Below are 18,440 nucleotides of genomic sequence, written 5' to 3' on the forward strand. Positions count from 1 at the left end.
ATATGGTGCAATAGCCTGTCAGGGCATCGCGAGTTCGAATCCCGGCTCGAGGACATTTCTCTACCCTAACCCCTCTCTCTCTCTCCCACTTCACTTCCTGTCTCAATACTGTCCTACCTAAAAAAGGCCAAAAATAAATCTTTAAAAAAAAAAGAAAATTACTTTTGTAAACCATTTAAAATGGAAAAGATGACACTAAATAATAAAAATACAGTTGTACATGAACTCATCACATAAATAAAGACTTTTACGTAACTTTTACATCACGTATATAAAGGTTTTGTACTTCCAGTGTAAAATGTAAATAAATGACAGTAAAAGTACTGTAAAAATTGTCATACTGTAAAATTAAAATGTGGTAAAGAGCATTTTACCGTATAAAGAAGTTCCGGTAAGACTATTTTACAATAAAATTAAATTGTGGTAGGGCTCTGCTACTGTAAAACAAATTTACTGGTAAGTTACTTGTCACAGAACCCGAACTCTTATCACACGAACTCTCAGGACTGCACTTCCGCATTCCCCAGGACTACACATTCCTACATGCACTTCTCCCAGACACGCACGCCTGCTCATTCATCTACTTGATTGCACTCACCAGCTGAACCCTGTCAGAGACTGATATCACACCTCTTATAAGCCACTCATGAACCCATCCAGTTTGCAGAGTCTTGTTTGCTACATAGTGACATTACAACGCGTTTCTCCCTGTCTTGTTTATCCGTGTTTAGACCCTAGCCTTGCATTTCTTGTTATCCTGTTTAGCCGCCTGCCTTTAGAACCATTGCCTGTTATATTGACGACGATTCTGGATTTGCCTGTATATACCCGTTTGCATCTGTATGACCACTGCTTGCCTGACGCTGAATAAACCTGCATATTGGATCTTACCTCCAGTTGTCTCTGTCACTCCACCCCAGTCGTTACATTACTAGAAAATGGCAGTTGTGTTAAATTGCTGGCAACAGTGCTGCCAGTAAGCTACCGTACAAATATGATAAAATGTCTAACAGTGCAATTGTGTCAACGAAAATGGCTTGACAAACTGAAACTTGACAGTTCTGCTGCTTCAGTATCTGATAGCTCTGATCAGCTCATTTAATAAATCATCAGTGCAACGCAGGGGCTATTACAAAGGCTGCATTTAAAAAGCAGATCTTCATGGTCAATTTCGATTTTGTGACTGTATCCGTTTTTTTTGATGACCTGCTTACATCATCTTTTAAAAGTGACTCGTATCCGATCGTCTGCATTTACACAGCACATAGCAAAGGCGCAATGACCAGGAAAAAGAGCGGGCGCTGACTAACAGCTGATAATTAAAGAGTGCTCTTTTCTCTATTCCTGTGTAATCTGTTTGCAGCTTTTGACAAGCTGTTTTACTATAGTTTATGACAGAAAAGTTCTCATTTGTCCATCTTCTTTTGATATATAGGCTTTTTTAAACCTTTAGGCATCTTAATGTAATGTCCATGGCGTGATTTATGCATGTGATGTAGCTATGCACTAGTTTTATATTAGTTTATATTGGTTACGTGGCGGACATTGCGCTCTCTCGCTCTCGTTAACATGCTTAATACCTGTGCTATATGACAATATAAAAGCTGTTTAGGTCCTCGTCACCTCGTGTAGGAGTTTTTAGGTTTGGGACTCTGCTGAAATCTGTTCTGAAATGAAAGTGTCAGACTTGACATAATTCGCTATGGTTTTTGATGACGCGCAACTCGCATTTACAGGTGGAAATCCGATCTACCTGCTTACACTGCAGACACGAGAACACAGATCCGATTCATTTCGGATAAATTTGCACATATAAACAAGGCCTGAATCTGATTTGAGTAAATCAGAATCCATGTGATTTGTTCCTGCTTACACGTACATGGGCCATATCTGATCTGTGCCACATGGGAGAAAAAAAATTGTAATCGAGTCACTTGAACAGTGCATAGTAAACGCGGCCAAAGTGACAGTCAGTCTGATCTCATGAAGAAACTATTTTGTGTTTTGTCAGTTTAATGGCGAGTTCAGTCGTACGAAAATATACGATTTGAAAAAGGAGGTGTGGCACCCAACCCTGCCCCTAAATCCAAATGTCACTGGCGATGTACTAAATGGTATGAATGAAATCGTAAAAATTCATAAGAATTAGCCTCTAAAAAAGTTACTAATTGCCGTGAGATTGTGATGAGGTTTTTTAAACAAACTAATTTTGAGAGGAGCTTGGTCTGAAGATTTAACAATTCATCATTGACAACCATTCTATTATCCAATCAGTATAAGACCAAACCCTTATAATTAACCAAACAAGTCCTGCCTCCATTATCTCTCGATTTCAGCATCCATCCACCCTCCATTTTCACACCTTTAAACCTTTATTTAAATAGTTTTGAGTCTGGGCTTGACACTACGCTTGGACCCTTATCTCTCATTATCTCCCTCACAACAAGGCGAATAACACAAGTTAGAGTGCCTTTCCAAACTCAGAGCCATCTTCCCAGACAGGGGATTGAGTTTTACTAGCACATCTCCTAAGGTTATCTATGTTACACTCAACCCTTTAAACCATACTACCATCTGGGTCACGGCACCAATTTAGGATCACAGCACCAATATAAAGCCTCTGGTTCTGCTCAACCCACTCTAACCAGGATTCAACCAAGTGATTCTGGCATGGGGGATCTCTAAAAACTGCAACCCTTAGTGTGTTGCTAATGCACCTCCTTAAAAACCGGAGGACTTGTATACTTGCACACTATCTTCTACCTGACCTGTGACAAAGCCTTAGTCCTGTCTTAACCAACTCTTTGCCAGAATTGCTGGTCTGATTCCTGCTCAGAGTCAGGCACACTAACAAGGGTGCTAATGCTCCTCCTGAGGCTGAAGGAATAAGGCTTCTGCACAGCTTCTACCAGCAGGTCCCCATTACACTCATCCTCAAACCCAAGGTTACTCTGAGCAGGATTCAGACCAGCAATTCCTGCATGCAGGGCAGGCGCACTAACAAGGAGACTAAAGATCGCAGCATCTTTAGTTAGTGGATAGTGCTTCTTTTGATCCTTGGGGGTTTAGGCACCGCTTAATATTTTTTTCAGATGCTAATATTCTAGCCTGATTCAATGATCTATGCTATGCTAAGCTAAAAGTGCTCTTGTTTGACCCAGAGATTGACTAAATAGTCAATTAAAAATGAAAAAAAATGTTAAAACACAACTCTTTCACTCTAGGAAATTGTAAAACTAGCCTACTTTCAAAAGAAAACCGAAGTGTTCCTTTAAGTGTTGGGGGTTGTTTAATACAGTATATGAGCAATAAACATAAGAATGCCTGACTTCCCATTCACAGTCAATTTCAATCCAAAAGAGTTTATTCAGGGTTAATGCAGAATTTCTGGCGCACAAAAGAGGATGAAATGCTAACATACAGCACTGTGATGTCCCTGTAGGGTGTGCGTGTGTTTATGGACCGATAGTTGAGTGATGATTTCGAAGGTAAATTTAGCCTGATCTATTGTGACAGTGATTTGCCCGAGAGCCACAGTGGGAACGACTGCCCAGACCCTGCCGTATATAAAACCCAGAAACCCTCAGTCTCCACAGTGCCACATGAGATTCTATTGGATGAATATGAAATGACAGGAATATGGAATGTGGAGTTTAAGTCTTCCCCACGGTCTGGTATTGTCGAGGTTGTGTGTGTGTGTGTGTGCATGGTGTTTCATACTGACAGATCATTTATTGAGGAGGACAGTGAGGAGGGAAAGTCTCAAGCAAACTTTCCGCATTGATTCCTGTGTGGGTGGCAGGTTTCCATGGGGACTGCAGATGGGAACAGTGTAGACCCAACCTTAACCACTGGAGTAGAGTTAGTCTCGCATAGCCAGACGTTTGACTATCAGCATACAGTCTGGCTGAACGGCTGCTTATTCTGGCCAAGAGCCGTCTAGCGAGACAGGAATGATATAAACATACGATTTTTTAGATTAATTTCAATCTAGCCACTGTGAAAACAGCAGAACAGCACAGAAGTCATATTTTACTTGTGCTGCGAATGACATATTATTTAAAAAAGTGTATATTGGAAAGAAATATCTTTTGATTTAAAGTATTCCTGGCCGCACACAAAAACACTACAAGCAAATGACTCCTACTGGCTTTTTTATTATATATTTTGTAATAGAATCAAACACATACTGCATGGACATGCAGTGTAGTGAAAATAATGAACATCAGGGGTGGCAAGATGGTGCCTATGTAAGACGTGGTTTTAGTAGCTCTAAAACTTTATCCGCAATTCTTGACTTACCTTGCCCTCATGACTGTATAATAATATATAGCGTAACGAATTTGGTACTTATAAACCCTACTTTTTAAGAGTGGTTGTTTTTGTGTGCAACAAGTGGCTTTATGAACATTGACTGAGCTCGCCTGTTACCCATCTGATATAGGTCTAGTAACAAGAAAAAGCCCTTTCACAGTTTGCTATGGAAGACGCTTTAGCAGTAAAGAGACAACATAACTATACCAAAACAACAGGGGAAAAGGACGATTTTGATTCATCATCATCAACACTACCTGAAACTCCGACGAAGAGTCCACATGCAAAGATGCAACGTCACACAGCCGAGCCATCTAATGCAGTTCTCTTGGAAGCAATTGAAAATTTGGGGGAAAAAACAAGACAATCTTTTGGAGAAATTGGTGGCAATTGAACAATCTGTTTCAAACAACTCGAGCCGCATCACTGAACTCGTCTGAAATAGACACGATTGCTAACAAAGCTGACTTAGCCGTTGCCAAATCAAGTGCGATAAATGATCAAGTTACATCCTTAAAAACAGAAAATAAACAACTCTGGGAAAAGTTGGACGAGCTTGAGACGTACAAAAGGCAGTGGAATCTTCGCATTGCTGGTATCCCTGAAGTAGGAGAAAACGTGAAAATGGAGGTAATGGAAATACTGCGGCTTGTTTCACCGTGTTTGACTGATGTTTTGCAATCCTCAATTGACATTGCTCACAGATTCGGGAAGAAAAATGTGACACATCCTTCATCGCATTATTGTGCAGTTCATGTCTCGTACGCACAGTGACCTCATCTGGACCGATGCGAAGCGCTCCGAAATCCTCAAACAAAAAAATATCAGAATAATGATCTGCAATCTCATGGCAAATCATAACTTTTTGATTTAGTGGCTAATTCGTATTTATCTGTACAATCTAATTCGTACAATTTAGTACGATTTGCTCATCACCCAATGACGGTTGGGGTTAGGGGTGGGGTTGGGTGCCACGCCTCCTTTTTAAAATCGTACATTTTCATACGACTGAACTAGGACGAATTCGTACGAATTAGCCACTAAACTAACAAAACGTAAAATACTTACGTTTCCTTGTGAGATCAGGCTGAAATAACGGAGGACTTGGCGCAACGCACAAGAGATACTCGGAACAAACTGTGGCCGCTTGTCAATCAAGCTAGACTGGAAGGTAAGCGTGCAGGGTTTCAGGGCTCTACGGCTGTCATTGACAGAAAAAAGTCACTGTGGACGATATTTAAATGACACACTTCAACATTCTAATGTCAAAAACTTACACTCTCTTTGATTTTGCTCAATGCTAAGTTAACTAAAAAAACGAAAATACGTTTATAATGATGAGTAGGTCTGGACAAGTGTTACACTCATCTTTTTTCCTTTACTCTAAATTGTAAAAGACGTTCTTCTAAGTACAGTAGTTCTACTACTTGAATCGTTTCAGAACTGGTTTAAATTGTTATTTCATGCCATTTAGTTTGTCTTGTCTTGTCGTCGATCGCTATATACTGATGATACTCCAGGGGAGGGGCTCAAACCAGAAGTGAGTTTCTGCAGATTTTGTGTGATTTGGACGTTTGGAAATGAAACTAAATAGACAGCTGTTGTTTAATTGTATTATTGATTCCTAATATGAAATTCATTCGTAAGCTTGGCAAGCAGTTTTGGAGAATTTTATGTTTCTCCATTCAGACAGAATGGCCTAGCATACTGCCCGAGAGGTGTTTCAAAGATGGACGCCGACTTGGTTAACCGTACTTTGCTTAGTTAATAGTGTACCTACAGAGAGAGACCTTCTTTATCCAAAGTTTGAACAAATGACTCTTATGAATCAGTTCTGTTTAGTTAACCATATACATTCAGAGGGACCAGCATAATCCAGTATATGAACAAGTGACTCTTATGAATCAGTTGTTTAGTTAACCACATACACTTAGAGTGACCAGTATAATCCAATATATGAACAAATGATTCTTCTGAATCAGTTTTGCTTAGTTAATCGTACACATACAGAGAGTGACCATCATAAACCAATATATTAACAAATGACTCTTATGAATCAGTTTTGTTTAGTTAACCATACACATCAGAGAGAGACCATCATAATCCAATATATCTGAACAAATGACTTTCATGAATCAATTGTTTAGTTGACCATATACATTTAGAGTGACCAGAGTAATTCAATACATGAACAAATGACTCTTATGAATCAGTTCTGCTTAGTTAATTGTACACATACAGTGACCATCATAAACCAATATATTAACACATGACTCTTTTAAATCAGTTTTGTTTAGTTAACCATACACAGCAGAGAGAGACCCTCGTAATCCAATACATGAGAACAAATGACTCTCATGAGTCAGTTGTTTAGTTAACCACATACATTTAGAGTGACCAGAGTAATTCAATGTATGAACAAATGACTCTTATGAATCAGTTCTGTTTAGTTAACCATATACATTTAGAGTGACCAGAGTAGTTCAATTCATGAACAAATGACTCTTATGAGTCAGTTCTGTTCAGTTAACCATACTTTCAGTGTGACCAGTGCAATTCAAATCATGAACAAATCAGTTCTGCTTTGTTAATCATACACTTACAGAGACCATTGTTATCCAATTCATGAACAAATGACTCTTATGAATCAGTGCTGTTCAGTTAACCATACTTTCAGTTTGACCAGTGCAATTCAAATCATGAACAAATCAGTTCTGCTTTGTTAATCATACACTTACAGAGAGACCGTTGTTATCCAATTCATGAACAAATGATTCTTATGAATCAGTCCTGTTAAGTTAACCATATACATTTAGAATGACCAGAGTTATTCAATATGTGAACAAACGATCAGACTGTTTCAGTGAATCAAACATATACACAGTGAACAATTTAATCGCAGCCTAAAAATCACTCTTATGATACTTACAGCATTTGAAAAGCAACCCAAATGATCATTATAACAGAACTACAAGCAGATGAATCAGAAACGAATCAATCTCAAGCAAAATTGGAACCGAATCAGCAATTCTGTGTGGTTTTGAGAATGAGTCTTTCCCTAAAAGTAGTAGCATAAACGAACAAACAGATTTATGACTTCCAGAATGTGGGTGTTACATCAACTCAAAGTCCGCATCCAAAAAACCTTGAAACATTCGTCCCATTATCTGATCACACACAGCAGACCGCTGAGAGATCAGCAAAGATAAATGTTTGCCTTCTGTTTTTGAGACGCCCCTTGTCGCGTGGGAAGCGGCAGCTCTGTGAGACCGGCGATCTAATCTCATCAATTTACAAATGCAAATATTATGTTTATTAATCTAATGTGCAGAGCTGTACAAACATTTATTACCCTGCCAACTACCCGGACTCAAACATATGCGCTTCTGCAATCACAACATGCATTCACACACACACTCCTTGTATCGCCTAAAATGCTTAGCAGCTCACAGACCTGTTTGTGTTGTGTGTTGCCATGGCTACAGACCTTAGATTCATAGCAATGATACTGATCAGTAATACCAAAAAACCTGACTCACACTGGCAATCACGGCCTCTGATGCTTTATGATTCATTCTCAAGTGACCATGAAATTAAAATTTAGCTTCTCTATTATTTAAATGCACACTGCGAGTGATTTATTCATGCATATATGCACGTTTGCATCCTTTTATAGTCGAATACAATCAACAGTCAATGGGGAGAATCAACATTATAGTCTGTCCACAATACATGGGAAAAGATTTGACGCTTCTTCCATTTCATCTTGATTTTAAAGGTGCATTATGTGTTTTTTGTCCTATTATCTGGACTGTAACAAAATAATGATTGTGTGATGCATAAAGTAGTTTTTAAAAAGCAATTGTTTTCAAATTTTAAAGAAAATACTATGCAGTTTTGAGTATGTTGATATCATGTAAGCAAATCAAGTCCACACCCAAGATTATTTTCTTTATTTAATACACCCCGCCCCAAATAAAAAAACAAAACAAAAACAAAATCTTTTTTGTCAAAAAACTTCAGCATTCGATAATTAGTACATTTTTGTAAATAAAAATAGATTTCAGTAGATTCAAAAGTCAATTGAATTTTTTTCACTGTGATCTTTACGTCATAGTACGGTGAAGGGAAAAAGGGGCGAGGACCCAAGTGCAGGGTGAATAAAGTATTTATTTACAATAAAACAAATAAAAAGGCAAAATCAGCAAAACAAACTACCCCAAGGGGGAAAACATTAACAAAACAAATAAACAAACCAAACTGGACTGAACTGGACAGGCTGGCAGGGATCAAGACTGGAACAGACACACGACAAGGTAACATGCAATGAGATACAATGACGAACTGGCCCAGGACAGCAGACATGAGGAGATTATATGCAGAACTAAATTAACACACAAACAGATAAACATAATTAACTAATAATGAGTTAACAAGGAGGGTGGGACTAGACAATAGACGGGAGAGCAATGACACAGAGACAACACAAGCCATGTACTTACATAAAACAGGACAAGAACACGTAGCCAATGAGAGAACTCATCAACCACGCATTCCCAATAACAGGACAGGACGGAAGCACGTGGCCACAGTGTAAACATATAGCTATGTGCTTGGACAACACAAATATACGCAAGACCCGAGTACACAATATATGAACCCCTTACCTTGCGCTCACACATATGCAACGCGCATGTTTCATCTCAACGTCAACCAAAACCGAAACCAACTAGACGAAGACGCTAAGAATGAAACAGCGCAATGCCCACAGTACAAAACAAAAACACGAGTACAAGAGCGCACGCAGACCCCCCACAGAGACACACACAATGACAGAAACAGGACAAGACAGAGCTAGTGTCCAGACTCTGCCACCAAAACAAGAATTTACAGGACCAGAGTGGCAGAACCCTGACAGAGCCTGGACCACAAAACCATTATTATAATGTGTTAACAGCAGACGCCGATGAAGCGTCAAGTGTGAGTGATTTACATGTCAATGCAAAGATGCGAATAGACATCCTGCGACATGATTTGCGCGAATGACTCGGTGTGAATTGAGTGTTTTGCACGTTTCGCGCTTACGCCCCATTCACACAGAGTGTCAGCGTCAACACTTCCCATTCACTTTAAATGGGTGATGTCAGCTATTGCCAAACTGCATTGTGAATCCGTCTGTGCTGTTCAGTGGTGTTGCTCGCTGCAGAACTTGAAAACTTCTCAACTTTTCAAGCACCAACGGAAGCGTCAGCCAATCAGATCACTTTATGCAAATACACCAGCTCAGACAGTAATTGATTGGATACTAATTTCATTGGCTGACGCTGCTATGGCGATCTCGTCAGCCCCAACTTCAGACTTGCCCTCTGTCAAACGTTGACACTGAATCCCGTATGAATCAAGCGTTAGGGTGCGATACGCTCGAGTTGGAAAATCTGAACTTTAGGACATTCGTGCCACATTAACCAATCAGGAGCTTGCTCTCATAGGGGTGTGATTATGATGTAGCTCCTGCAGTTGTTGTCCCGAGGGGAAATACTCCGGGTGACACCACACTTCTGGAGGAGTTTAAGAACTCTGAGTGCCCCTCTGAAAGGATCTAGTGCACTCAAACATGGCACTGAACGAATCTATGCTGTTTTTCAGCATTCCTAAATCACATAAATCACAGCTAATCTTTCAATAAAATCCATGTTAGCCATTTAGCAACAAAACTAGAGTCACCGGGCGGGCCGAAACCCTGCCCGTGAAGCGAATCCATGTCTATTGTGAAGTGAATTTCTTACTCAAATGAAGCTAGTAAATTCAAAATCTTCACAGGTTTATTTATGTGAGAATATCACAATTCATTTGCGCATGCCACATCTGGTGTGAACCCAGCCAGGAGCGGACTGGCCATAAGAAGCACCGGGATGTCCCTGTGGCCTGATGGTCAATTTGGCCTGCCATGTAAATCTGGCATGACATAGAAACTTTACCACTTTTATAATTTTGCACATAGTTTGTCTACTTAACATTTATAAGACAAAGAGTTTTTTTTTTTTAATTAAGTCAAATAACCGATTTTTACAATGTATAACACATACATGCGTAATGTACTGTACATGTGAGGGGACTATAATTTTTCTTAAAAACCTATTTTTAAAAGATAGTCTTTTAGACAAAAATATGTTTTTGCTGTGGTTACTAACTCACAAGTGTGCTCTATCAATGTTGGTGCTATTTTGAACAAATATAGAACAACTTTAATGTAATTTCACTTTCAAGAGTTCACACGTACATATTGCTTGACGCTATTAGCAGGTTTGGGATGCTGTCCCTGGAGGGAAACCTGAAGATAGAGATAATTGAGCCTGGTCAATAAGCCTATAAGGGGGCTCGAGATCAGGTAGGTTTCGAGAGCTCCCCCTGGTAAAGGGAGGAAAAGGAGGGGATGGGGTGGAATGGGGGATTCTTTCAAAACTAAGTTAAAGTAGCGGGGGCGAAATTGGTCTGTTATTGTAAACTTGAATCAGTCTGATTGGATTATTACCGATTACGGACGAGAGGCCAGCTGCGATCTAGCATATCACGGGCTCCTCTTAAAATTAGTTTTTAAAACTTCACTTAAATATAACCGGCACATTGTTACGTTGTTACTAGTAGGAACACAATAATATTTGCTAGATTTACTGGCTTAATCTTGTTTATTTTAAATATATCTGACTATGTTCACTGCAAACATATTTTGTCCTTTATTTTTGCAAAAATAAATAAATAAATAAAACAGCATTTTCATTTTACATTTCAGCTCCATCAAATGTTTCAAAAGCAATAACAATGCAACATGTTAAACTTTTCTATAGTTTTTGAATATTTTTTTATTATTACTGGCAATATGCATTAATGTTTTAAAACATATGAATTAAAACACTGAACACTCTAATGTGGAAGTAAAAAATAAGGTTTGTCTGTTAGCAGCGGGACAGAAATAACAGTGCTACTTTCATCCTCACAGGAACTCTTGCCATTTAAACCTGATTTTCTTTTGAGAAACCCAGACATTGCAAACTTTAGGATGTGTTACTGCACTAAATAACATGTAGATTGATCATTAGTGTGATGCATGAAAAGAGAAACACAACTTGTAACTAAAAAAGTAAAGGTCATTGCTACGGTGTTGCTAGGGAGTTGCTAACATAAATTAGCATGGTTCTAGCATACATTAACATGTTGCTAGCATGTTTCTAGTATAAACTAGCATGCTGTTAGCATGAATTTAATAAGAAGTAGCATGTTGCTAGTATGTTAGAATGTTTGTTAGTATGTTTCTAGCATAGATTGGTAAATTGGCATGTTGTCAGTATGTCCAATGTAAAGTCAATGGCAGTTTTTTTACAATAAAAGTCTATGGGACAGTTGGTAGGGTGTTGTAAGTGGTTGCTCGGGTGTGGCTAGAAAGTTGAAAGGTCATCAGTGAGTCTGAGTTAAATGAGGCCATTCTTAAGTCTGCATGACAGTCTGGCGCAAAATTATCATATCACAAAGTTTGGTCCAATGTTAAGTCAATGGGACTTTTCTGAACTCCCTGGGTCAGTTTTCGGAAAACCGTAAATCAGATCAGTTGGAAAAGACATAGCAACTTAATTCAACATAGTTTGGAGGTTTGGAGTTAGTTTGGTGGTTGTAGTATGAACGGTCTAGGAGGAGATGCGTTCTTAAAATAGTCTAAGAAGAAGAAGATGGAAGTAAACTAAGTTTATGTAGTATAACAGTATGTTGGCTTTCTTAAGCCACCATAATAAGAAAAAAAAAGCCACAATAATTTACCTTCTGCACTTAAAAACAGAAGTTTGGACCTAAATGCGGGACACAGCCCCAAAATTAGCTGATATTTGCTACCTCCATCAAGGATTGCATGCTGAATGTACTGTTATAGCCTGGAAATCAAATGTTGTCAGGGCTTCAAGAACATCGCTTTGTTGCTTTCATCCCCGCTCTTCCTTACTTTTTCTACAAATTCTAATATGCTAATGACCATTAAACGAACCATCGCAGTCAGAAAACGGTGCCACGCCCAATCTGCCCCAGCAACGCCCACCTGGCCCCACCCTGCCACACCCATCTCACATCCCAAACCACAATTTCCCACTATTTTTTTCCAAGCACTCCATCTCCACACATGGCCCTCATACAGGATGCAGATGCCAAAACATTCTTGACCGTCTCCCAGCTCAAGCACACACTAGATCAATTCTGCTGCTCTCTCTGCTATCATGTGAGTTCGGGGCAGCTGCCGACGCAGACACGCTTTGATCCCCATACCGAACAACGCTCACTTCAGTCCCACTTTAACTGGCGCGCTAATTAGACTGCAGGTCTCACAGGCGCCGCAAAAAGAAGCGGAAAAGCAGGAACATCTGTGCGTAGGGCAGCTGATCCACACCTCTGAAAGTGACTCTTTCTTTTCGGGACCTCAGATCTGCCCAATGAGCCCTCAACGGAAGCCAGAGAAGGAGGGGTCTCCAAAAACTGTGGCTTTATTGTACACGCTCCAGCCTCAGGAGTATGAATGAGTTTTCTTGTGAGTGCACATTTTCAGATGTTGGAAGCTTCTTGGCAGAATTCAAAGCAATGCAACTTTTAGAAACTTTTGCTGATAGACTCGATGGTAAGCTAAATCAGCTGTAAAAGTTGTGAAAGGATGAGATTGAGCAGTCTTACCTCCATTGGTGGTCTGGAGCAGGTATAGGAGTGCCAGGAAGAGGGCAGACAGGAGCGGACACGGGGCTCTCATCTTGCCACTTTAGTCCGAGTCTCTGAGTCTCTGTGGCCACTTTGGGACCTGGAGAGCGTGCAGGGTGTACTCATGGAGGGGGCGGGACGGACGTGGATGAAAATGATACCCTGAACCCCCCCCTGCTCCTTAAATGCAAAGAGAAATCCAGCCACTAACACAGACACACACACAGCCACACACCCCAGCCCAGCCCTGCAACAACGCCCCTCTGGAAATAAACTACACCTCTTTTTCTTCCTTCTCGTGCTTCTCCACTCACAATTTCCATCCTCGGTGACTGTTAAATGATTCAGCTTCGGTTAAATGAATTAAAGCAGATGGAGCTTCTCTAAATCTTGATGGAAGTGCTGATGTGAAATAATCAGCTATAAAAAGTTCTATAATGTCATGAAGAAACTTGAACTGTTTTACAAAAGGTTAAAATAAGATTACTGTAGTAGGTTTTATAAGAAAGTCATTCTATAGCTTATGCATTAAATACACTGTAATACACTGCAGTTTGAGTATTTTTTTGACTAATATTTTTATTTTTCCCTGTTTATTTATGTTTTTGAATTGCATTATGAGACTTTGATCTCTCTTCTAAAAGCTTTTAACTTTGAAAAGTTCAAAAAAGTGACTTTTGTTAACATTTTTAATAGTTTAAAGTGATATATTGTCTGGGTTGGTGTTATATATTATACTACAAATACCTTGTAACCAACTTCCAGTACTTTTTCTGTTATGTTAGACTTATTTCTCAATATTTCTATTTAAATTGTTTTATTGATGCATATTAGTCAGAGCGTCACAGCAGCAAATACAAAGAATCACAAGACATCAACTGCTCCAATCTAGCAGCAGAAACAATTAGCTCACGTTCTCTTTAACTCTAAATTAAGTGATAGAAAAATATATTCTTGCATTAAGAACAATGTAAAAAATACAAAACACACAAGAAATAAAATAACAATAATAATAAGATAATATAACATTATATATAAAAGTAACACATATTAGGCCTTACAGTAATACAGAAAAATATATAAATACAAATATGCAAAAGATACAGCAGTAGAATACAAATTATTAAAAAATAATAAAAAGGAAGGAAAAACACTTTCCATTCGTAACTAAGCCAGGTGCAGGTAAAATAGGGCAAAAATAAAATAAAATAATAGATAATGTATGAACAGTTGAAGCCCCGCTGAATTATTCGCCCCCCCTGTTTATTTTTTTTCCCCAATTTCTGTTTAACGGAGAGAAGATTTTTTCAGCACATAATTCATCTCTATTAACTGATTTATTGACAGTAAATAATATTTGACTATATATTTTTCAAGACACTTTTATACAGCTTAAAGTGACATTTAAAGGCTTAACTAGGTTAATTAGGTTAACTAGGCAGGTTAGGGTAATTAGGCAAGTTATTGTATAAAGATGGTTTGTTCTGTAGACTATTGCAAAAAAAAATAGATCATAGGGGTTTATAATTTTGACCCTAAAATGGTGTTTAAAAATTAAAAACTGCTCTTATTCTAGCCGAGAAAAAAAAAAAAATCAAAGGGGGGCTAATAAGTCTGATATATATATATATATATATACATATATATATATATATATATATATATATATATATATATATATATATATATATATATATACATACACACACACACACACACACACACACACACACATATATATATATATAGCTGATGTGATAGTTGCGAGTGCTTAAACGCTCCCGTTTCCTTGTGCAAAACTTTGCTGTTTTTTAGGAACATTTTTGCTTATTTATTTAGCTTGTTTTACACATTTTTTAAAAGTTTGTGGCAAGGAAATAATTAGTTTGGTGGGGCCAAAGTTGTTTGGTAGTTTTGAGCCCCTAAAAAGTCATGTCAAATAAAAAAGTAAATAAATAAATAAATAAACAGTTAAGGAGGCATGTGGACACAACGCATAATTTAAATCAAGTGGTTTTACCATGCCAACGTCAAATTTATGCAAATATATTTTTCCATCAACAAAATTGTGGCTAATGAAAATGTTTTTTTATTTTTTTATTTTTTTATTATTTTAATTGAATTTTTTTTAAATGTGAGAGTAAGGGTTGCAAAATAGTGTCAAATTTTTCAGTATTACTGAAAATTGTATACCTAATCTTTTCTATTTGAAAAGACTGCATCAGATCATGCATCCAGTGTACATAACTGGGTGGAGAAGGATTTTTCCAGTTCAGTGTTATAAGCCAATTATTAAACAGAAGGCGAGTGCATTTGACTGTGAAGATGACAAGGAAACAAATGTAGGTCCGAGTAATGCTCTCTATATTATTTCTTATACATTATAGTATTTCAAACATTTTAGATGTGAATAAAAGTCACTTGGTTAAACTGTAGAGTTGAATTTTTAACATAAAAAGTCAACAAAGCAGATATCAAGGTCCCATAATGCAATTCATAACCGTAAATAAACAGAAAACACTTGTGAAATAAAAAAAAAACATATGGAAACTGTTAATTAACAGATATCTTTTACAGTGTGGAAAGAGTGGTTAAAAGTGCAATACTGTCTTAAATTAAGTACATTTTTTATTCAATTTTATGTTTACGAAGTAAAATAATGACATTTATAAATGCCATTTTAAGTCATTATGTGTAACAATAGTTTGTGTGCAGTAAAATAAAAAATCATGCCAGGCATATTTAGAACATAAATCATTTGATGGGATATTAAAAGGCTTTATCTGCCCCCAAAATATAAATCGTCAATTTACATATGTACACTTTCTCCTTCAAACCCATAGGTTTTACATGTTACACTAAATGAAGATTATTTCACACACACCCAGACCCAAAAGTATCTTCAGCAAATCCTTATATGTTTTTTTTTAGTGTGTCATAGTGGTGTCAGTCTCTATGGCATCACTGCAAAACCTTTTTGTCTGCAGAGATATTTTTAACACCCAAAACACCCTGGTAACCAGCATAGCGACACACAAAACAAAACAGAAGTTGCAGAAGTGTATTCAGTGACTATTTTTGACATCCGCATACAGTATGCACTCAAGAAACCTCAAAACCAAAATGCTGAGGAGGGTTTTAAAAATCTCCAGAGTACATTAAAGCCATTTTTAAGAACACAGTCAAGGGAAATACTTGAATTCAGTAAATAATATTTTATCTATAATGAAATAGCTTTTTTTTCCAAGAGCAGAATGCTTAGTTGTCTATATGAATAATGATTTACATTTTCATTTGTCTAAAGCAGGGGTCTCAAACTCGCGGTCCGCGGGCCATTTGCGGCCCTCAGTGCAATATTTTGTGGCCCGCGCCGACCGCTGTACACTGACAGAATCAGCGGAGCGGGGAGAGAGAGCGCTCCCCGCTCCGCTGATTTTATCCGTACACAGCGGTCACTGGCATTCCTCGCCCGCTTAGTAAACAAAGGGGCGAGGATGCCGGTGACGTCACCACACACCCCGCCCCTTTGTTAGACGCTGTGACGGGCGGGAAGTGTGGAGTGGCGTTGTCGCGCGCGTTCTGATCAGCTGTGTTGTCGCGCGCGTACTCAAGAGCGCTGTTATCGCGCGCCTACTGAAGGGCGGGACCGAGGGTGTGTCGCGTCGCGGGGGCACTTTTGATCATTTTGGAAGGGCACTTTCTATGCAAAACTAAAAAGGGCATGTGCTCTGCACAGGTTGAGCCCTATGTGTGCACGTGCCTGCCCTGCATCTTATATATATTATAGATAGATACAGAATGGTACAGACTGGAGTGGGGTGGGGGTGTTTTATTTATACATATATACGCCTTTTTTTAGGTGAGGGAATGGAAGTTTTGAGTGAGTTCCCCCACTTTTTTCCCTAGGACTTCAATAAGTCAAAGTACAGGTCTAGACTTAATGATGATCATCTTCAAGCCATACTGAGGGTCTCAACTGCTTCCGCTCTAAAACCAAATGTGGTTCAGATTTGTGAGAAGAAGCGCTGTCAAGTCTGGCAGCAAGAAGTAGGCAAAAGATGGCATGTTCAGAAGAACTGTTCATAATCTTCACTCAATGTTCTATTAATGTTCAGGACACTTCATGTTCAGAAGAAATAATTAAAACTGTTAATAATGACATTTGAGGCCTTTTTTTTGTGAAATCCCTTATGCGGCCCAGCCTCACCCAGACTTTGCCTCCTGCGGCCCCCAGGTAAATTGAGTTTGAGACCCCTGGTCTAAAGAGACTTACAATCGAGGATGCATTTGGTGAAAAAGAAAAGGCAATACACACAATAAGAGCCAATTATTCAAAAGAACTGTCAATGCAGCGTCTGCTCGAAACTCAGTCCATATTATAGTTACTAACCCGGTTCCCAACTGTGTTATTCAGACAAAAACACACCGCCAATTATCCTCCACTCTGGTTTCCCTGAACTTCGGAGACAAATGTTGGCAGGTATGATGTAGATCGTATTATAATTGTATTAGTGGTAGTATTTTTATTTCAGAATTTTAATTTTGACAACTGTATAATACCTCTACACTGTGAAAAAGTATTGTTGCCTCCATTTTGTTTTTAGTTTAAAATCAAATACATTTTTTTAATTGAACGTTCAAGGTGACACGGTGGCGCAGTGAATTGAATTAAATTTTGTATTTTCAACATTACAAGTGTCCCATACATTTTGAAATACAAACTGTCAAGGATAAAAAACACAATAAAGTGTTTATATAAAATGGCTTATAAAATGGCTTGTTTCCATTGTGTTTCTCGCTGTTAAATAAAAAAAAGTATGGCTTCAAAATACAGATGATGCATAAAACAAACAGAACCTCCAAATTTTAAAAAGAGAACTATAAGTAATTCACAAATACATTTCTTCATTCATTCATTTTTATTGGCTTAATCAATCAATCAATCAATCAATCAATCAATCAATCAATCAATCAATCAATCAATCAATCAGGGGTCGCCACAGCAGAATGAACCGCCAACTTATCCAGCAAATGTTTTACACAGCGAATGGCCTCCCATCTGCAACCCTATTCACAACCAAGTAACATATAAAATAAAACATTCTCGTCCACAAACTAATTATACCATCAAACAACCATCTTTTGATCGCTTTTTTCAACCTCCTTGTCTTTTATTTCCTTGATCAATTTTGGAAATTTGTTTCACATGATTGCACTTGTATATAAAAACATATTTTTCCCCTCTAGAATTAGACTAAATTGAAATAAAATTATTAAAATCCCAACCCCTAGTACTGATGCTGTTGCCTCACCATTTGAAAATAGTTCACCAAATAACTAGGAACCACATTATTAAACATTTTACGTACCATTCCCAGTTTTAAAAAACATACTCTATTACT

General features: G+C 38.2%; 1 protein-coding gene across 2 annotated transcripts in view; it reads right to left on the reverse strand.

The window, feature by feature from the left end:
• The window catches only part of cspg4 (chondroitin sulfate proteoglycan 4), a 127,358-nt gene extending 114,225 nt beyond the window's left edge, over positions 1 to 13,133 (reverse strand). For both annotated transcript variants that reach the window (XM_073942690.1, XM_073942689.1), the window contains exon 1: positions 13,018 to 13,133. In XM_073942690.1, the coding sequence (XP_073798791.1) occupies positions 13,018 to 13,090 (73 nt within the window). In that variant the 5' untranslated portion in view covers positions 13,091 to 13,133. The remainder of the gene's footprint in view (positions 1 to 13,017) is intronic.
• Positions 13,134 to 18,440: the final 5,307 nt, after the last annotated feature.

Source organism: Danio rerio, chromosome 25 (assembly GCF_049306965.1).
Source record: "Danio rerio strain Tuebingen ecotype United States chromosome 25, GRCz12tu, whole genome shotgun sequence".
In the NCBI taxonomy this organism is placed as follows: Eukaryota; Metazoa; Chordata; class Actinopteri; order Cypriniformes; family Danionidae; genus Danio; species Danio rerio.